Here is a 22067-nt window from a genome sequence, read left to right as displayed (position 1 = left end):
TGGCACGCACTGCGAAGATGGAAAAGAGCCGCACTGAACGTGCAACACATATTTACCGGCGTCAGGGATAGTCGCATACATTATACAATTCATTTGATTAAAGTTAATTACTTCTAAAATCATGGCTTATCCCTCGTCTCCATCAGCATTTATAGTACCAGATGTTTTTGTGTTTTTATATTCTGATAAGCCAGCTCTCCTACCTCCACCTCCAAAACACCTAATGTCATTTATATCATTACTTCTTTGCTTCAATCTAATGTATTTCCCTTCAGGTTTTTTCATACACAATTAAGGTTTAGTAGAGGAACGGGATCATGGAAACGTACCAAAAGTCAAACTCTCCATGTTCTTCCTCTGCTTTAAATATTGTCTTATTTGTCTGTTTATTACATTCGGTATTGTGCGTGTTTCTCACCTGTGTAGTGATGTCCCAGCCGTCCTCCAGGCTCAGGAGAACTGATGAGCCGCTGTCCAGAAGCTCCACCAGAATCAGGGCCAGCTGCAGGACCTTGTGAAGCTGTGGGAGATCAACATATGTGCATTTGAACACAAAGACCCCCCCCCCACGCACACACACACACACTTCATTCTCCCTGTGCATATGATACCATTGGATATCATTAGAAAATGCAAAGTCAGTGTTGTTTGTGTCTTTCTTTACCTGCAGGATCCATTCAGAGTCTCCCAAGGCTTTGTGGAAGGAATCCTCGGAGTCGGCCGAGGTGGCGCTGGGAGCGCAGGCTCTCAGCAGCTTTTTAAAAGAGGCTTTCACTTGCCGGGTGTCGACAAAGTCCACCGGCACCAGTTCACAGTTCAGAGAAGAGTCCACTCTGAGGCCCTGCCAAACACAGAAAGATATCAAACATGTAAGTATATGTTATCACGGTAAGTGAGTTAGTATTAAAACTGCTTTCTAGGGTTTAGGTTGGATACAAAGTCCCCAGTCAGACTTGAACCGTGAGTACATGGTAAGTGTTTAACACCTACAGTGCCCGAAAGCTATATGGGACATTTTGAGGCCCTACTTGGTGGTGAATTATTGGACTGTACTACATTGAGAGGCGATGTGTTTTTTTTTGAACTCATTTACACTAAAAGGAAACACAAAAGTGCTGAAAAAATTATCAAAATCATATTTGAAGTGTTTGGTGAAAGTGTTTGAAATATACAAAATACCTCTGTATAACATGTGGTCCAGTACAACACGACCATCAACTACGACCGTAAGGCTGAAGCATACATTAGCATGTCACACAGTTTATGAATAAATCATCACATCACCAAAGTAGACTCCATGAACATTTGGATTGGATCGCATTTGACGGTGCAGGTCTACAGACCTAATAAATTGGACACTGTGGTTCAATTAAAGACTAAATGTCCTCCCCGCCACCACAGAGGAGCTTCCTTTTCGTTCTCACCCTGAGATGGGACTTCTCTCCAAAGACGTAGAGGGTGGCTTGCCGTTTCAGGAGCTGCGCCTGCAGACTGCTGCTCCCTGCGGGGGGCGCCAGATCCTTCCCTGCTAGTCTGGCGCCCACGTCTGCTGTCAACGGGTGATGGCCGAGTCGGCTGCTGGAGCGCAGGCTCGCCCACATGCCTGCAAACACACGAATGCAAGCAAAAGTCACACACATACATACATACACACACACATACATACATACACAGATACACACGCACGCAGGAGCCGGTCTGTTGATATACACATGCTGTCAAACAAACTAAGACTTCATGATGAACAACACATGACATGCGGACGAGCTTTACGTGCGACAGGGATTATGCCATTCTCTCCGTCCACCAACAAAGCAGTTGCCTCTGCGATTCTGTGTGTGTTGAGATATTAGAAGCAGAAGTAGTTGGAATTTAAGAAGTCAACAAGTCTAGAAGCACATTTCTCTGAAAACCAGCATGCAATGCCTTCCAAACAGCATGAATCACAATCAGGAGGGAGATGATTTTTCACAGTAATTACTTTCAGGAGTTGCATTTGTACGAAATATTTGTATTAAAATGCAGACAGATATCATAAGATCCTTGGGGAATGTTTTTTAAATGCTATCTGGAACACCTTTCACAGATATAATCAATAACATAACTGTTTATAGCTGATTGAAGCTCAACAAGACTGCCGCTACCTGATATGACTCAGAGAAAAACAGGCAATAAAGACACACAATAACAAAGCTTTTATATGATTTTTTATGAGAATATTAATCGACTACTATTTGCTTTGGGTCAAATTACAGAACGCTGGAGTCTGTCTTCAGTAGACCACAAGCTCAAAGCCTCATGACTTGTCTGCCATGACCAACGGCATCCTCTCCCCGTCAGTCGGGCTCGGCTTGTTACTAACCACCAGTTAGTTAACTCTGCCCCGCCAACGCAGTAACAATGAACAGGCCACATTAGAGCAGCCACTTTGGCTTGTGAAAAACCACAGCTCCCAGAAGAGCCCTCACAAAGTCAGACGTGATTAGAACTACGTCTCACAGGGTTTGAAGCGCGGTGAAGTGACCTGGTTAGTGAGCTCTTGTGCCGGTTAGAAAGAAAGGAAGGAGGCATGGACGATGCGTTAGAAAGATAATGAGCGCTAGCAGGGGAAGGAGACAGTGTGACTCTACCTTGATGCTGGATTCTTTCCTTACTGGCAGGTTTTTGGTTTGAGTGAGTGAAAAGTTTATCTCTGTACTCAAGCACTGGGCGGTTGTTTGTACGGGAGGTAAAGAGAAAAGATGAGGGCAGGGAAAGAGGCATGAAAAAAATAAATCACGTCAACATCATACGGACATCACCACCGGCTCTACCAACCATATCAGAGACATGCAAATGAAGAGTTGAGACTGGGCCACATTAAGTTATCTTTCAATGATCAAGAGAATGATTGTCATAGCATGCATGAATATGTGTGTCCAAGGTTATGATTGATGGTATGAAAATAAAGACTTTGTTTCGATGAGACACATTCTGTATCTGTAATAGTTGCACCGGGCTGCAGTCAGTTTGTTCTCTCCTCAGCGAGAGAGATGTTACCAGAGGTTGACGAGGAATTGGCTTTACTGACATGGATCCGCAGGTGTCAGTTTTATATGGAAAACTCTTTAAGAACAGGCAAACAAATAGAATCTATCTCTTTTCATTTCCAAAAAAGTTTGTCATATGCCTCCATCAGCATTATTAATAAGATTAATTCGTCTTTGCTAAGATACTGATTTTTTTATTTTTGAACTGTAGAAACATTTCTCCAATATCCCATATGTTCTGACTTTAGTAATCTCAAATGAATCAAATCTGTGGCACTTTCTTAGGTAATCTGGCAAAAAAACCAGTGATAATCCTGCACTTTATATACAGTCATTATTACTGGACAGTTATGCAGTTAATTAATGAAGTAGTCTCCATTTAACAATATAATTTAATCCGCCAGGTTTATGCTCTTTTGCCAGAAACACGGCAGTGAGTTGCTGTTATACTTTAAAGGATTACCAGAGTTACTAAAGTGTATACTGTAGATACTTTCACTTTGGGCACCAAGGCGCAATTATTTACATTATTTTCAGCATTTATTTAAAGTTTTTGGACTGAAAGAAAAATGACTGTAAATACACTTGTTGTATTTAGTTTATTTAGAAACTACTACTTTGTCTCACTCTTGCTCTTTAATACTTTTACAATCTTTATACTATAAGATTCCAGTATTTTCACAACTATTCATTCTAATCATGTTTTCTCACATTCAGGCATCATTGGCTTGGTAATATAGCTACAAACATTACAATTAGAGTCTGCATTCATTGTGGAGAAAGTAAATTTTTTAGAAATATTGAGCTGAAAATCTCCATCAACAGTTGTAATGAATTTAAGCATCAAAAATCTCACCCATTCTTATAAATGTACCCAACTTTCTAAAATCACAGTAATATAATCTTTTACAAGATGAGTGCTCCTTCACTTCTATCTGAATCCTTCCAGAATGTCTTTGCTTTAGTTTCATAGTTTCGTCTTCAGGAGTGTGATTTTAGTGCAACAAAGCATTCACTCATTGGGAGAACACGTGTGGACAAAAGAGAACGGGCAGAACATCTGGGATAACCCGGAGCGCTGACACGCAAACCTCATTAAACTATTATGATTATCCAATATGTGAGTGAAATTAATAAGGCCCCGCGACGCTAAAACACATTCATAACTCAGCTTCTGGAGTTTCATATTTCATCTGGCATCTGGCGGTAGGAAACAGAGAACAACACTCACCTCCTCTGGTAAAGCTGCTTGAGAATGGGAGCTCTAAATGGACAGGAGCCATCTTTGGTATCCTGGATGTCCTCCTGTCACTGCCTGAGGACAAAACATTTGCACAATACATTACAGCAAGTGTCAGTGTGCAGGAAGGTGTGTTTTCATTCAGTGTGAGCCCCAAATCCAGCAAGACAAGATGACAGATGTGCACTGCCTTCTACAAGCAAAACAAAAGTCATTGCAATGATACGTTATGCCTTCGGACTTAGTTTGCACTGCAGAATTGAGCTCAATCCAATTTTCCCATTAAGAACCCTAAACATTAAACACAAGATGCATGCTGGTAAAATGAGTATGTGTGTGTGTGTGTGTGTGTGTGTGTGTGTGTGTGTACGTGCTTGTGTTTGAGCATCCTGGACACAGCTTCAGTCTAGTCAGAGGAGATGAATGGGCAGTGACCCCAGGTTGTCCTTCGATTCTTATATAACCTTTAATTGTACAAATATCCTTCCAATTGTTGCCGAATGTGACACACACACACACACACACACACACACAGAGAGATAAGTTGGTGGAAAATAGCTGTGGACCCGTGCAAACACAAAAGGGAAGAGAGTGATTGCCTGATGGCAGAGAAAAAACAGAGCCGGAGTGAACAAAAATAAAGAGAGCAACTATGCAGTTTTTCTCTTTATCAGAAGAAATGAACTCGTGGCCTCTCGTCCCTCGCAAACAAACTACTTTTTTCCCACGGTAGAGCAAACGCCACCGCACAGTCAATTGAAGACAGGTAGGGCTGCAGCCGGTCAGATGGCGTAGCTTTGGTTTGAGGGCACTATTAATCAACAATATGTAGTTATCCGACATGATATGTGTAGTTATCTGACGTGAGGTATCCACCTCCGTTTGCTTTGTTACTGAACAAGTTGTATTTTTTTTAGATGTTAGAAACGATCAAATATGGTAACTTCCACATGACATGAAGGTAAATCAGCCAACGCTGGCGAGGAACGTGTGTGTGTGCACTATGACGTGTCAAATGCAGGAGCACTAAATAACATTGACGGCTGTATTCCATTAAGGTGTTGGAGCATCAGTGGCTTGCTACTGCGCAGACTCAATGTCGTGGGACATCGAAAGGGAAAGGAGCCTTTTTAATGTGCTACTTAAACCTGTGCTTTTCCTGTCTCCTGAAGTAAAATTGTCACGCTGACAACGGCATTATCAAAGGTCTAAAGACAAAAGTCACAACAACACAACACACATGACACAAATGTGTGTTGGTTTAGATATGAAGAGTCTATTATCTAGAAATATCCAAATAATTCCAGACACAGATCTAAATAGTCAAGTAGCAGAGATAAATGTGGTATAAAGCATAAATAAATGAAACTCCGATGTGGACCCAGAGGTTGGTGTACCTGGGGAGAGGCCTACGAGGGAGCGGTTGGAGGCGGTGTTGTTTCCGTTCATTTTGAAGTGAACAGGGATGGAGTTGAGGATGGCTTGCAGATACTTCTCTTGCTCGAGACTGCTGGACGACTCCGAGGAGGAGGCAGGAGCTAAAAGGCAGATGGCAACACTTTTGACTTGGAAAATAACGAGTTCATAAAAATGATCAAATCAGTTTGAATCAGTTTCATTGGCTAATCGAAACAAAACATGGCGAGCTATTTAGCTTTAGTTAGCCGTTACGCCAGGAGGTCAGCGTTCAGTAACATACTGATGGCACTAGATGTGTAAACGCTCACCTGTTGAGGAGGGGTTCTGCGACTTGAACAATCCCACCACACCCTTGCCGTGAAAGCCTCCCGAGCGGAGCAGCACGGCTTTAGTGCGAGGATGCTTCCAACACACAGCGGGCAGACGGTTGTGTCTGTAGCAGCGGGCTACTTTGTGGAGGCTGCTGTCCTGGACGGCCTGAGGAACCACCAACAGGCCTGGGTAACTGACGGAGAGAGGCAGAATGGACATTTTAAAACTAAATACAAGTTTTTAGAAAAAGGATTGTCTAGCACCAATAAACCCCTGTCAACGCCATTTGTAAATAAAAGATATATTACTGAATATACAGCCAAGCTCTGAAGTGGGATTATGGCTGTATTAGTCACGACATGTGTTTGAATTTGAATCCGTCTCAATTGATATGTCAAACATCTATCAGATAAAGGAGGACTCCCCACTGGCCTTTTGGGATATCAAGGCTTATAAAGCTTCTGGAAGGGCTATAAATCCTGGAGATTAATGTGCTCAGCACCACTGAGTGTCATCTGTGGACCAGCAGCGATCAGCAGGTTTCTCAACTCTTCTTTGATGCACGTCCAGCCGCACTGCAGAAACAATATTGACCTTTATCAGGGTTTCGGGCCTGTGAGTTGATACCTGCGGCAGACGGAGTAGAGTCTGTTCACGGCTGTGATCCTGAACTGCTCGCCTGACTTGGAGCGAGATGAGCTGGCAGGGATGGTGCCCAGGCCGAGTCGCTGGTAGTCACGGAAACAGGACTGCTCCACCAGCTGCTCCATGGTGGACTTCTCTGATGCTCGCAGAGTGCTGCTGGGCAGCGGCTCACCGTCGTCTGATACTGAAACACACGCATACATACAGGAGAATTGAGTTTGGTTTTCCACTTCCCTCAAACAGCTTTCACATGTGCCATTCCTCTCACTTGAAACATCATCATCTTCATTCCAGATCATCCTGCTGCCTCTGTCGTTCTTCTTCAGTGTGGTCTGGTTGCCACGGCCCATGGTGATCTTTCCGGCCCTCTTTGCTCCGTTGACAATAGTTTTGGACAGTGTTCTGTGAGGAGTGCAGGGCAGACAGCGATATCATGTCAAACAAACTGCAGAGGCATGTATTTATTATAGGGCTGTGAAACGATTAAAATTTTTAATCGGGTTAATCACAGATTTTTGTGGATTAATCATGATTAATCACATATTACCGATATTCTCGGTATATTTTGTGAGAACATAGAGATTTATGAGAAAAGACGGATATATACATTCATACATTATTCTATACAATGGTGCTGCAACTCAGCAGTTATTTAGCAGTTTTCTTCCATATGGAACATTAATACATCTTCATCCTAAACAGAATGTTTAACCCTCCTGTTGCCTTTCGGGTCAATTTGACCCCATTCAATGTTTAATGTCGGTGTTCTTTGGGGTCAATTTGACCCCAGGCTGTTTTTCACTAACCCTAAGAAATATCAACTTTTTTATTGATTTAAAGGGCTATTTAGGTAGTCAACAAACAAACATAAAGTACCTCACACTTAAACTTGGGAAGCAATATTAATTCTAATAATTTTCTGGAGGTTTTAATTAGTGGGGTCAAATTGACCCCGAGGGTAAAATATGTGAGTAAATGTAAAGGTAACAGGAGGGTTAAACAGAGCATGTTTCTCTTGTTTGTCAACCATTAACTCCACCATGATACAATCTAAAGGCCTCTAGTCTTCCTCTAGCAGCTGCTGAGGCAAACTGACTGTGTGGGTTTTCTTCATGAACTGGGCCGTGATGAAAGGGACGGCGGGGACACCGCTGCAAAGCTGAAACCTCACCGGCCCGGACAAGTGACTTTTTTTTTGCTCGGTCCCGATGCGCGCGCACGGAGCTCTGTGGCGCGAGACGGAGATCGATAAGTGTTAACGCAACGCGAAGAGACAGAAATGACATGCTGCTGTGGAGATACGATCAACAACAGACGTTTAGTTTAATAAAAGAACAAAGACGTGCTCTAGAGAACATGTCAGGGGGCGGGCCAATCTCTTTAATGTCATGCGATCTACCAACACTACGCCGCGATCGACTGGCAGGTCGCGATCGACGTGTTGAGACCCCTGATCTACAGGAAGTAAAAGTCGTAACAAGGTTTCCGGAGGTGAACCTGCGGAAGGATCATTACCGATGAACAGACCGTCTGCATGAGAGCGGACAGAGTTCAGATTGAAGTGGTGTATTGGAAGCTCATTTTGCAAGTGACTTTTTTTCGTCCCGACGACCAACAACAGACAGATTGGAAGCTCATTCTGCGCATGCGTTAAATGCGTAAAAAAAAAAAAACTAGTTAAACCTGTAATTGAATTAACTGAGTTAACGCGTTATTTTTCACAGCACTAATTTATTATGTACATTAATATCTCAGATGTCCCTTGAAATAGGTGATGTCGTCAAATAACGAGTGACAAACCTGAAGCCAGTGTTCCTCTCTTTTTGTTTTGGAAGAATTAGCTGAGGTGCCGTTTGTCCTGCAGCGAATGCAAAGCAGCTGAAGATGGACTGTGGGGAGCGAAGCCTCTGCAGGTGCTTTCTGAAAATCTCCACCATCTCTGAGCTCACCTCCTCATCAAAAGCCACCTTTAGCAGCTGCAAGAGATTTAGAGTGAAACTGATTATTTACCAACACATTGAAGATTTCATATTCACATTGGATTTGACCTCAGTTCAACCCAAGAACAATTTGGTGAGGCCATCTTCAAATGGAGGGAGTTGGTCAAACAGCCTACGTACATTTCCATCACACATACCAAGAGCATGGGCACTTTCATCATCCATGTCAGTAAAAAGACAGGAATGAACCATAAAAACTTTTACAGCAGTACATCTCAAGACAAACAACACATGCTTGGCTGAAAGAGGCTTTTCTCTTTGATTCTAAGAATCAAGTTTGTGTTATAAAACACAAGACAGTGGGGTCTCAGCAAGATGTGCCGCACAGATTGTTAATAATTATTTCAAGTGTGACGACAAATATATCTGTGAATCCTCTGTTAACCCAGTGAATTGTTTGTGATGTTTTTAGTTTTCTTTCTTTTAATCTAAAATCTATAACAAAGCCACATGAACTAAAACACACTGCATTGTGTCCACTCATCTATAGAAGATCTTTGGTAACATGTTTTCATACTAGACCAACAAAAGAGTCTCGTGAGTTTCACGTTTACCTGAAATGAAGCGGAGCGGAGCTGCAGGCCTTCCTGCATGTTCGGCTGCAGCTGGTTCTGGATGCTGATCTTCTTGTCTTTGGTCAGAGTGGACACTGGGAAAGCTCTGATCACTGCCTGCTCCCCCACTGGACGCATATAGAAACAAATGGTAAATGGACTTGTACTCCGATCACTCAAAGTGTTTAACACTACATGTCACTCACATCCATTCATACACTGATGGCCAGAGCAACCATACAAGGAGCCACCTGCTATCTAAGCATCCACACACCGATGGCACAGCTTTCGGAAGCAATTTGGGTGTGCAAGTGTCACATGGGCATGGACTAGAGGAGCCAGGGTTCAATCATCTTTATGAAGCATGACCAGCATTAACTTCTGAGCCGCAGTCGCCCAAAAAAGATCAGCATCGCATAAGAGCTCATTGATGCATCCTCTTACGGACACAACACACAGGATCACCTGCTAATAACTTAGTATTTAAAAATAAATATTGGATAGTTGACAAAAGAGAGGCGACAGTAGTGAGGGAAGAGAGATGGGGAATGACTTGAAACAAAAGTCATATGGCCGGACATGAAATGTAATGGTTGGTTTAGAAGGAACATTCAGTGATGAAGAGTATGTTTACCAGGGTACGGTATGCTGGCACTTGAGCAGAACAAGTTGGCTTTAACATAGGTTGGGACCTCGCTTTTAATACACATTTACAAATATATGTATTATATAAACATACAAAAATTATCTAAGAAATAAAAGAGTAATATTTCCTATAAGTGAGACCTAAAAGCATGTGTTGCCGTGGTTCAGTATTTACCCAGTGGGTCATGGGGGGTGCCTTTGAAAATGATGCGGTATGTGGTGAGAAAGAGGGCTCCCTCTGCTGGCAGGATGTGAGGGCCCCCCTGGAGACCCCCAGTGGCCCCCTCCCTGCCGTCAGGGTCCAGAAGCACCCGTAATCCCTCTGACACCAACTCCTCTCCAGGAAGCAGCGCGGGACGCAGAATTTTAGGCTGAAGGTATAAAAACAAAAAAACATTAAATGTGAGGACAGACCAATACCCACAAATTATACCTGTCTATGAAGTATGTCAGAGATTACATTTTGACACCGATTGTAAAGGGCTCTAGACTAGGATTACTCGGACTATTCAGTAAAGAAATGTGCTTCAGAAAATCCCCCAAAAAATATAAAATCAAGACATCATTATAATGTTAAGTCACAGCACCACATTCAATAAAGTTTATTTTGTATAGCCTAAAATCACAAATAAAAAATTAGCCTCAGAGGGCTTTATAATCTGTACACGTACATCATCCCTGTCCCAGGACCTCACACATGACCGTGTTGGACGTATCTAAGAATCACATGCTCTTCATCATCAAAAGCGCACACCCACACACTGACCATTAGATTGCAATCTAAAAGAACTAAACCAATTCATGCTCTCTGTACAGACCAATTTGCTATTTCAACCCTCTGAAAATCCTCATGATCTGTTAACTAAATAAAAACAAACAAGTGGACACAGACTGACACAATGTGTTTCTACTTTTAGAATAAGGCTTATTAAGATGAACAGTTACTCAATTCATATCAGGGTTATTTCTCCCCCAGTGGGGCAGAGGATGCAGCACCACTCTGTGTCTCAAATGTCACCTCACACAATGTCAAAGACACAACAACCAACTGGCAGACAAATATAATGCACTCAAGGTTTACATCAAAATGGTATTTAATGTTAGGCTTTGCTTTACATTATTGTCAGCGATTACGTTTAGATGTTGAGTTTCAAACAGTAAATATCTTGCATACTACTATTACTTTTCAAATTCTTTATGGGTTTGGAATTGATTTTTAGTTTTCAAAGAAGTTCACGATGAAAGAAACATCAAAGGGACAGCTGTATCTATTGTATGACCTGTAGACAACAACAGTCAAGTCCGCACCTTGTGTTGCTTCTGGCCTCACAATTCCTCTGTCACAAATATGAATAAAGGACATTAGATCATTCACAGCCTTTCCCATTAAGGCCACAGCCAACCTGGGGGGGTTGAGGTCTGGCCAGGAGCTTCTTAAATGAGTCTTTGAATGGACGGCCGGACCAAGAAAAGTCCCTGTGCACCTTTGTGTTGAACCTACCACGACTACCAGCATTCAGACGTGTCATAAAACCAGACTCAGAGGTGTTTATACCCTTTTTAGTATTTTCTGGCAGTCCAACACATAAACATGTGAGAGATTAGCTGCACAAAGTACCACAGGCAATCTGCCCAGACTGCTCACCACGGTCTCCAGGTTGCTCCCGAAGCAGTACTGGCATGGCGTATATACTTGTAAATACTTGTAAATACTTGTAAATACCCTGAAGTTGTTCTGAAGAAGAACCTAGTGCCGTCAATGCCTCTGGTATCGCCGAAACTGCTGCATCAGGTTTCAGGTATTCTTTTCACAGCAATGTAAAATACATATAAGGGAATTATGACCCATTTCCGTTTTTTTACGCACTGGTATTAGATCAGTACTTAGTACCGGCCAATACGCAGGTTCAGGTATTGTGATCAGTATCGAGAAGGAAAAAAATGATATGGAATTATCTCCAATCTGAACTGTACATACAACTGAAGTCCCAGCAGCCAAGAATAGAGCAACGCTCACCTTTTGAATGGGAGGTAACCTCCTGCTCTCTCTGTGAACTGCCTCCAGAGCCTCCATCTGCATGGCAACGATGCCTGTGGGTCACACGTCGGGGTCAGCCACCATATGTGCGTACACAAGTGCCCACACAGAGTTGGTACGGAGAAACGCATGCATGTCCACACGTTCTTACAACCAGAGGCTGTAGTTACAGATTTTAAGGCCAAAGGTCAGGAGTTGATCAGCTCAGGAGCCTCTGTTGCTGCTGGCCTGAGCTGAGAATACACACGTCGGCGTAAAGCTGCAGGGATTAGTGTGGGCGCTGTACCTGGGATCATGCTGTGCAGGCTCTTGATGTGTTCCTGGGTTACTCCGCTCTCTGTGCACACCTTGTCGATGAAGCGGGCAACGAACCGGACCACAGAGTTGACCACGTCGCTGTTCTCAGAGTCCTCAAACCCGCTTTCTGTGTCAAAGCTTTCTGCAACGCTTCCGGCGATGCTGTAAAACACGCAGGATGACGCAATGAAAATGAGCCGAGAAGAATGTTTCGCATGAGAAGCTGATGGAACCTTCCCTTTGGATTCATAGTTATTGATGAGAACCAAATGTCTTGGGGGGGGGGAAATATGAGACAATTTCCTCACAAACAATCCTTGGCTTCAGCGTTTCTGTTTTCTTATTAGAAATAAAAACAAAACACTGATTAAATAGAAACATTGTGTTCAAAACACATTTTCTATAAAGCTCAAATACCGTACATAACAACAAATTAATAACAAAGTGTAACATTTTGAGCAACAATGTTTTTTGGGTTGATCGTCTTCCAATTCTAAGAAAAGACATACATGGGGGATCTTCATCAGATATAAATCACTTCCAGTGCTCTTGTGTTTGGTTCGGGGGAGAACAGTGTGTCCCCATTGAAGACTGCCCGAGGGTTTTAAACTTCCGAATGGAAGTAAATGAGCCTCACTCTGTTTTGCAGTAGTGATGTAAACCCACGGGATGGATGTGGGCCGGAAACAGGAGAGGTACTGCGTTCCATTTGGCTTACCGGTAATAGGAAAGTATCATGTAGACTGTGGCTGAGCCACATCTGCCCACATACCAATCATCACTTTATTAGAAGAGGAACACATACTCCCCAATCACGAAACCTTACCTCGGAGTTTCCTCCAGACACGCCTGATCGTTCTACCGGACGAATACTGAACAAGCCAAAAATATGTTCTCGTCCACTCGGTTCGACTTTAGTGTACGGTAAAGACACGTGGAAGAAAATCAGTTGATTGCAGTCTTTCTCCACCGGACATGGCTGGACAGAGCCTTCTTCATAGTTCCCCCTCCCCTCCCTCTGGAACTCTCTCCCCAAACTCTTCCCAGACCACACTGACCTTTCTTTATTCAAATCCCAAATCAAAACCCACCTCCTCAGAACTGCTTTTAATGTGCGGTTGTGTGATCCGTTTTAATTGTGTAGCTCTTTTATGATGATTCTAATGTTTGTAATGTGACTGAGTATTTTAGAAAAGCGCTATATAAATCAAATGTATTATCACTCAGACCGTGAAGCTTCATGCCGACCTGTTTGTGACGATGCTGTTGCTGCCGCTCTCCCAGTCGGCGACGGGGGCGTTGCGGAGCAGCTTGATCTTCTTGCTGGTGTCCAAAGGAACGAGCAGGTACACCATGAGGCTGGCGTAGTGGATGGCCTGGCTGAACACGGTGCTCTCCTCATTCGTCACCAACTCATGCTGCTTCTCCTTGCTCAGGCCGGGCCATAAACGCAGCTGCATTGCTGCCAAGGCCATTGCCGTGTGCTCCTCATCGCTGCCCGCTGCAGACTCGGGGCTGCTCGCATCCTGGAGGAGAGGTCAGCGCAAACGGTTTGAGTTTGACACATTTCTTTAAGGTCCGACACCCCATAATGCAGTCGTGGCTGATGAGTGTGGCAAACAGTTCAACAAGAGGATGATTTTCCCCGTAAATGTTTTGTTACTTGAATACTTTGGAAAATTATTTCTGATTAACAAACACAATAAGTATCCATCCGTCCATTTAGGACCAGGTTTATCTCTTTCAATGTCACGTCCAAAGCAGTCCAGAACCCAAAGAGATTTAGTTTATTATAACAAGAAGAACATCAGCTATTAAAAAGCAGGACATAAGACATTTTCTGAGGTTCAATCTTTCCATCTCTCATTAGAGTTCAATACCGTGGGTTTAAACATATTTCATATAATCTTCCACTGTCTTACCTTTAGCCTGGCAGTGATGCAGTCGTTCCCCTCTGGGGTGTTAAGATAAAGAGCTCGGATCTGACTCTGGACCTCGCTGTAGAAAGTGGCCTCCCAGAACTGCTGGTTGGCCCAGATGGGATGGTCCTGAATGCAGGTGTAGGCAAACTGGTTCACCCCGGCAGCCAATTTCTGCAAGACAAGACATATTCCATAGTTCACTCTGCCTTTGTGTTGCGGGACATCAAAACTCTGCATGCTCATTTGAATGTGCCAACCTCAATTAAAATTTAACATGCGTAACCTCGTCAACAACCCCAGTCAAACCGAACACATGCAACACGGCCAAACTACAGAACCACAATTTAGGGAAAAGTGTACAACATATAATTTCCATTTGACAAAACTGTATAATATTTCACTCAGTGTACACATCTTTATCTTTGTTGGAGAGTTGATTGTGAACTTAAAAATACTAAAGATATGTTTCTTAAACAGTATGTTCAGGGGTTAAGCCTTTTACATCCTATCATAATAGTCTCTCTTATATTAAATGTATTTCTCCTGACAGCTGCTCCTGTCTAACATCAACATATCCTCTGCCTGCAATATGCATGTTCAGTCCTGGGTTGCCAACTGCGTCGTAATCGCTCTGGTTGTGGGCAGTCAGACACGTTTATTTGTCATTGGGTATTTGCATCAAGAAGGAATTTGGGCTGCAGCGAGTGCCTCTTGAAAAAAAACAATAAACACACACATAGTCACCCGTGGGCTTCAATGTGAAATCAATCATTTCTCGGTAGTCGTAACATTTTAATAGATAACAACCCTAACAGAGCAACGGACCGCCTCTATTTCCTTCTGTTTTTGGATGTATTTGGAAGCGGTGCTGTTGTTGCATTAGTGCGGGCTGAAGAGTAAAGCACCTGCTGCTGGCAAAAACAGCTACGAGAGAGCACACACCATACAGTGCTCAGCTAAAGGCAGTAATGCTGACCCATTCTGTCAACTACAGGTGTGAAGAAAGAACAACTTTCACCAACTGGCCATCTCCCAGAACAGTCTCACGACCAGGAGTAAGCTCAAGCCGGTTATTTAAATAGCTTCTAATTTCTCTTCCCAGAGCCTGACAATACAGTGATTTCCATTATCACTCCACAGTTTTCCTTTGAAGGATGAGAAGTAGAGCGGTCACTGTAATTGCAACAGACAGAATGAAAACAGCTCTATTCCCAGTGTGATGGGCCAGAGGCCAAGAGAGAGGAGAGCTGGGAGGACAGAGAGCAGATAAGACTCAATCGTTCTTCAGTGTGATTCAGACATATTTAGCTTTTCACATTTTCACCAGAATTGATCATAAACATGGAAATAATTTAGGAAAAAAATAGGGAAATGAAATGTCTCATTACACAAATTCTGAAGCAGGCAGATTACAAAAATGAGAAATGTTACACTGGTGTAAAGAAATACACGAGTATATCCAGAGGACGAGTGACAGAGGACAACAAGAAAAGGAATGTGAGACAATACATTTGAAGGTTTTAAAGCTATAAAAATAGAAAAAAAAATGTCCCCCCTAGAATATAGATAATAACTCCCCAAAAAAATGGCATTCTAAAAACCAACACCGATTACATTTAAATGTTGACACCCTACACACGATCGTTAATTTATTTTGAGGTCGACACCAAAATTCTGACAAGACGACGGCACTTTCAAATCAGTAGTGCAGTTCAGAGACACTCGTGCCAGAGCGCAGTTACGCTAAATCATGTGGCAACATATGGATGGGAGCTGTTTTAGATAAACTGTTCTCTCCCAGAAATAGAGAAGATTACACTTTGCTATCATCAGAGGAACCAAACATACCAACATAAATTGAGGAATTGGGAATCAGGCCAGAAAAACGCTGGATGACAAATCTACTGTAGCTCCAAATGTTTTGAAGAGAGGCTATAATGTGACCGACTCTGGGCCGGACTGGGGAACACATGGTCGACTGACGGACTGACGGAATGGAGACATGCACGAAACAAGACTGTAAATAAATGGTGACAAGTACAGTAATAATACGTTGTTGAAGTCCTTTGGGTAGTTATGGTAATACCTATCTGTCCCGGGAGTGTGCTACGTGTCTTGCAGCAGATGTTGTGTGGGTGTGTGTGTGTGTGTTTGTGTAGGGGGTTGGGGGGGTTGTGTGATTTGTCTATGCTGTCTATACTCAGCCCGTCTGTTCTTTTTTGACTTGTCAGATACGTGCAGGTCATTTTGACCGAGGTCATCTCTACCCAATATGATAATACGCAGAGCTTAAAGAGACATCCACAAGACAGATGCGCAAGGAGTAGGACAGAGAAGGAGGGGAGCAGAGCACAGGAAAGGGAGGAGTAAAGGAAGGTGAGAAGTGAAGATGAAGGGGAAGGAGGGAGTACAGCGCTATCCGACCCGTCTGGCCGTGTGACTATTGAAGAGAAGGAATGCAGCGCGTTAGAGGGAGAATGGGTTAAAAACAACCCGGAAACCACCGAGGGGAGACAGAAAGGAGAACATGCTGTGTCCAGGTCAAATAAATGAAGGTATCATTTAAACTCTGGGACATGATCCCAAGTTTCACACTATGATTGACTGCTGCCTCCAAACATCTGCTGGACAGCCATCCAGCATCACACGCTGATTGTGTCCCTCAGAGACGGTGCATGTCACGGTGGTATATGTCACTGAAGGGAGTGCACACTTATATTTAGACACAAAGTGTTGACTGCTGTGTCTGATATGTCACCAGACTTAGGGCCTTATTTACAATGTACTGGAAAAATGCATAGCATTCCTGAATCTTACATACAAAAACGGTCATTATTTCTGAACTATTCCTCTGTGGTTACGCATGCCTGACCTCTCCACAATCATCTCCTCATTTTTGCAATTCTATACTATATAATTCGAGTCTGTGTATTGTGAGGAAAACTCCTCGCATCCCGAAACTATGTATTCCCAGTCTTCCATCATGTAAAACAAACGGGGAAAAAACATGTTGACACGTTGAAAGTCAGACTAACAAACAGATCCGTCATGGCATCCATAGGCCACAACTGTGTAAAAACCCAATGTACGAGTCACATAAATGTTCCAAAACAAAGTAGACATAGATACGGGAACTCGAGAGCTGGACATTTCTGAGATGTAAAAGCAAGTACGTCATTTTCCTCACGAGGACATGGAGGTAAGCAGTTTGAGTGAGCAAGACGCTAAATCCCCCATGAATAAACTATGGCTGAAAGAATGCCAACAGTCAAGTGTTCTCCACCTGGAAGTTATCCAGAATGGAGTTTGGGTTTTTCTCTTGCTGCTGTATCCAATCTGTGTTGTCCCCGGGAGGAGGCATTTACCCCGGGACACATAAGAATGGAACAAGACATGTGGGACCGCAAAGGGCAGAATAACAACAGAACTAGACGTCAATGACACCAGTTCATCTCCTGATAAACCCACCCCTCGCTAGATAATGACTGCCAAAGGAACTGTCCACGCAGATTAGAACAACATGTAAAACCTGCAACAAAGGGCCACTGTACAAAGGTTGTGTGGCATTTAGATAAACTTTACCTGCCCAGACCGAATGACACCAACCGTGCACAAAAGATATTTTGCATATCAGTTCCCCCCTTCCTTCTATCTGAAATATGAACACACATCTATCAAATACTGTCCCAGAAATGTTTCAGTTTGGGCACAACATCCAAGAAGGGTCAAGCAGAGGGGGAAGTAAAACAAATAAATATCAAATGTGGGTCAATGTTATAAACTGTTTTGTGTCAACATGGGGCCACAAATAAAACCAAACACTGTCCGTCTCCATTCAACAGATTCTGGGAGCAGATGGTTGCAGTCCGAGGGGAGCTTCCCACGTTCCCTGACTTTGGGGCCAGACTTTAGGCGATGGGGACCGTACCACTGGAAGTATGACCAGAGTGTGAGCTTGCCAAAGTCTGGCCAAGAATACCAAACAGGGACTTGACCAATGTCGGCCTCTTGAACTTGAACCAACAGTCTTCCATATGTGGTGCCTCGGTGTTTGGCATGCAATAGCATAACAGTGAACTAGAATTCCCTCCGACAACCAGTGATTGTAATTCAAGTGGTCTGAGAGAAAACTAGACTTCTCAACCCTCTTGACTGTTTTTAGGCTTTGAAAATCGAATGACGGCTGACGTTGGCCAATCGGCTGTCGTTCCAATGCAGATGTGCATGCATGGCTCTTTGGCAAAAGCTTGATTCGACAGCAGAATATCGTGCAGGAAAAGCTGCTATTCCAACCTTAAAAAATGGAGAGAAAATGTTGCTAATAATCTCTCTGAATCATCTCTGAAACACTGACGATATCTTAGCTCACTAGGGGGCCTAGAGTCCCATGACATCTCAAAGGGCTTTATCGGCTTACAGGCTTTGCAGCGAAAACAGGACAGTAGTTCACATAGAATTGGCGCTATATAGCGGGATCAGGATCACAGTTGGGATGATATTTTAAATGAATGACTAGTTCTCAAACAGGAAACACGGTTATGTGTGGGTCAATGATTTGATTCACAGCACACAGGGCATTTACAAGAAGCAAAACAATGGAACAATGGCACTGCAGGACAACCAGACCACCTCTAGACCCTTTGAGATGTTTAACTATAAATGTACCTATAAGTCCAACAAAGTTTATAACAGTGAGAGAGAAAACAGCCTTTCCTGGTCAAAGTTACAATGCCGTGTTCAATTTGTCTCACATTTTTTTCAATGACTTCCGCGGTCTGGTAAGATTTAAGCACAGGTTAACCCTTGTGTTGCCTTCGGGTCAATTTGACCCGATTCAATGTTTAATGTCGGTGTTCTTTCGGGAGTCAACAAACAAATATAAAGTACCTCACACTTAAACTTGGAAAACAATATTAATTCTAATAATTTTCTGGAGATTTTAATAGCTGGGGTCATATTGACCTCAAGGGTAAAATATGTTAGTAAATATAAAGGTAACAGGAGGGTGAAACATTGAATCGGGTCAAATTGACCTGAAGGCAACACAAGGGTTAATAAGTTGCTGTATAATGTATTCCCCACTGTTAGTAGAGCACAAAGCTACTGTAATGCATACGCAGTGGTTCAGAGGTCGTTCTATAAGTTCCATGTCTGTATAGAGCCGGATGTCGAGTGAGCGGCCTCTGAAAGATGAGATGGTTATTGGTGCTGAAGTGTCATATTGTTTTTTGCAAAAATCAAGGCATCCCATTTATTTTACCAAACTTGTAAGGTTGCATTTTGTAATACTCATGATGACAGCTGCTGGGATGCTCCAATACTGAGCTTTGTTTTCCTACATTTTCACTGTGTGATCTTTGTGCGACTAAAATAGAGATGACAGGATATTTTTGCCAGATTCCCTTCCGACGTCACTTTACTTGTCACCCTCTTGGCGAGGCAGAGCTCGAGCTTGTCACGAGTTCAATCACGAGGGAAAATTCTAAAAATATTCTTTCCTCTTATTAGCTGCCAATGCCAGACAAGAAAATCATTTATAATCAAAAATTGCTGTGCAGTGGTAAATTCCTCATGAAACGGACACAAATGATGGATCTGAAATCCTAAAGGCCCGAAAGAGAAACAAGAATAACAACATAAGTCTTATCTAGAATTGCATTAGCCTGTGGCATGTGAAGTGGATGAGTCATGTGGTGGGAGAGAGCGGGTCAGGTCCCAGTCCAGCCTATCAGTGTATGGCACTGGTACCCACCACAAAGCCGATGCGGCCGGTTGTGTCGGTCCCCATAGCAACAAGCAAGCTGTGGGGACATAGCCGTGGTGAACAATGCAGCTACCCCGTGTTGATGATGTGGTTTGGAAACCAAAGACCGTGGTCCGCCCTCTACACTCTGATGTCCACACTCAGAGATCAGCTCAGGAAGGTCAATGCGACCCTTTCTCTCACTCTCACCCTGCCTCCCACCTCCTCGGTTCATAACAGCCTTGTCCGGACTTTTTGGGGGGCGACAGAGATATTGATATTTGAGAGTTACAAAAATCAATATATGATTATCATCAGATTATTATAATTTTATTTTTACACAACCACAATTAAAGAAATGGGAAACCGATAAACCGTGTTGTTGTGGATGTTGTGCGTTTACAAATCGCAACCAACGAATTCTATTCGATCTGGCTTTAAAGCTTTATGTTACATTTTTTTAATGTTATTTGGTCAAAAACGGAGTGATGAGAGTCATTTCAGCAGCTCAGTGAGCATGTGTGAAAATGAAAAACATATTTATAGGGTGTGTACACAGCCACACGACCGGGCGCTGGTGTGTATGCATAATGATGACAATATGACAAACAGTAGCATTGAACCAAACTTGCATACGTCCTAGTTTTTTATTATTATTTGACTCACCCTGTAAAAAGCTGTTGACAGGGGCAGCAGTGCAGCAGCCACGGTGTACTCCTCCGCGCTGGAGCAGTCCTGTGGGTCAAACAACGGGGGAGACATTAGAGCAGAGCAGCGCACAGCAGGAGAAATGTTACACAGCACTGCTAAAACATTTTTTCCACTGGAGCCCCAAAACAAGAAGCACACGTTTTCAGAGAGGTCAGACACTCCGAGGGCTAAAGAAACAATTTTGATAACCTAAAAGATCACTGGGGGCCAAACACGCCATCTTCAACGAAGGTAACTTCCTGTTTCATAGAGACACTCCGGCCCTGTTGAATATCAGGTCAATGCTACAAAAATAAAATAAAAAGTCTGCCTCAACCTCTGCTCCAATATTAGGACATATGCTTTCAATAGCTTTTTATTATCTCTGCCTTGACACAACTGTCAGAGCCTTCCAGCGTCCAATTTATTGGTAATTTTATGTTTTTCATTCTTGAACTAGATTGCTTTACAAGCCTTTTACAATCAGCACTGGATACAAAAAATGCGTTTTTCCAGTGGCATGCTGTGTCCATTTATCAAGAAGGCATGACTAGACACAAAGCAAATGTATTCCTTTTTCTATTTAAATCAGGGAATAGTATAAATATTCCCTCCTCGACATTTTACACATCATGCTGAAGTGTCTAAGTATTATGGATTCTTTCAGGTCAAAGAGGCGACGCTTAGTGGTGCTTTCATGAGAATGGTATTAAGATAAATAGCAAATAAAGAGGCTTAGAGTGGGGGACTTAGGGGCCCAAACTAAACCTCTCGTAGAGATAGCAAAGAACGTTGACAACAGGAAAATAAGAGAAAAGGACGCGAGTTGGATTGAAAAGTATTCACAGGAAATTGGTACTTATCTCTGGAAATTAGAACAGCCAGAGGAAACTTGATTTGACCCGGGGCTGCACCTCATCACCCTCAGTGGGACCTCACATCTCCAGAAAATGTTTAACTAACACACGTTTCTCTCTTTTTATGCCTTCAATTCTATTCGAAACCTTCTAAAACTATGCAACATACTATAAGCGTCTTATCCGAGTCGTACTTTTGGCAGGAGAGATAGAGAGAAGAATGCTGCACTTTCTGATAGCGGTCTTTGATGGGGGCCTCTGTTACCGCCAGTCCTCCCTCCCACAAAAACACACGCAAGAATGTAAAGAGTGGAGAAAATGCAAAACACAAGTTCCACGGCGACACATGAAAGCCTGGGCCCCCCCGTCGACTGAGCAACATAGTTTCTGTTTTATTATTCTTGTCGCTGGTGTTTCTCTTTGCAGTTATTTGGGCTGCAGTGAAATGTTCCAGCCTGGAGCGGCACCAAAGCATTGTTTACCAGCAACCCTAACAATGCTGCAGGTCACACCAGTTCATGGACCCCGGTCAAAATAGAACAACAAGTGGAAAAGCGCAGGCAGAAATGCGTGAATAATTAACAAACCAGTATTATTAAAAAAAGAAAGGAAAAAAAGAGTGAAGTTCAGCGATGCATGTCAACGGTTCTTTGCAACAGAAACTTGGTGAAAATGC

The 22067-nt window shown here is 43.0% G+C and overlaps 1 protein-coding gene across 1 annotated transcript in view; it reads right to left on the bottom strand.

Moving 5' to 3' along the window:
- Positions 1-22067, bottom strand: part of sbf2 (SET binding factor 2) — a 91136-nt gene that overhangs the window by 11548 nt on the left and 57521 nt on the right. The window contains exons 17-32 of the mRNA XM_056413641.1: positions 20511-20579; positions 14102-14272; positions 13428-13705; positions 12169-12341; positions 11862-11935; positions 10020-10215; positions 9200-9327; positions 8446-8621; positions 6914-7047; positions 6628-6829; positions 5997-6193; positions 5667-5807; positions 4261-4344; positions 1425-1603; positions 665-841; positions 419-520 (exon numbers count right to left, since the gene is read on the bottom strand). Coding sequence (XP_056269616.1) covers positions 419-520; positions 665-841; positions 1425-1603; positions 4261-4344; positions 5667-5807; positions 5997-6193; positions 6628-6829; positions 6914-7047; positions 8446-8621; positions 9200-9327; positions 10020-10215; positions 11862-11935; positions 12169-12341; positions 13428-13705; positions 14102-14272; positions 20511-20579 — 2481 coding nt within the window. The remainder of the gene's footprint in view (positions 1-418; positions 521-664; positions 842-1424; positions 1604-4260; positions 4345-5666; positions 5808-5996; positions 6194-6627; positions 6830-6913; positions 7048-8445; positions 8622-9199; positions 9328-10019; positions 10216-11861; positions 11936-12168; positions 12342-13427; positions 13706-14101; positions 14273-20510; positions 20580-22067) is intronic.

The sequence above is a fragment of the Pseudoliparis swirei genome, chromosome 4 (genome assembly GCF_029220125.1).
Source record: "Pseudoliparis swirei isolate HS2019 ecotype Mariana Trench chromosome 4, NWPU_hadal_v1, whole genome shotgun sequence".
NCBI lineage: Eukaryota > Metazoa > Chordata > Actinopteri > Perciformes > Liparidae > Pseudoliparis > Pseudoliparis swirei.
The sequence above is the reverse complement of the archived record's forward strand: the minus strand, read 5'-3'. Positions and strand labels throughout refer to the sequence as shown.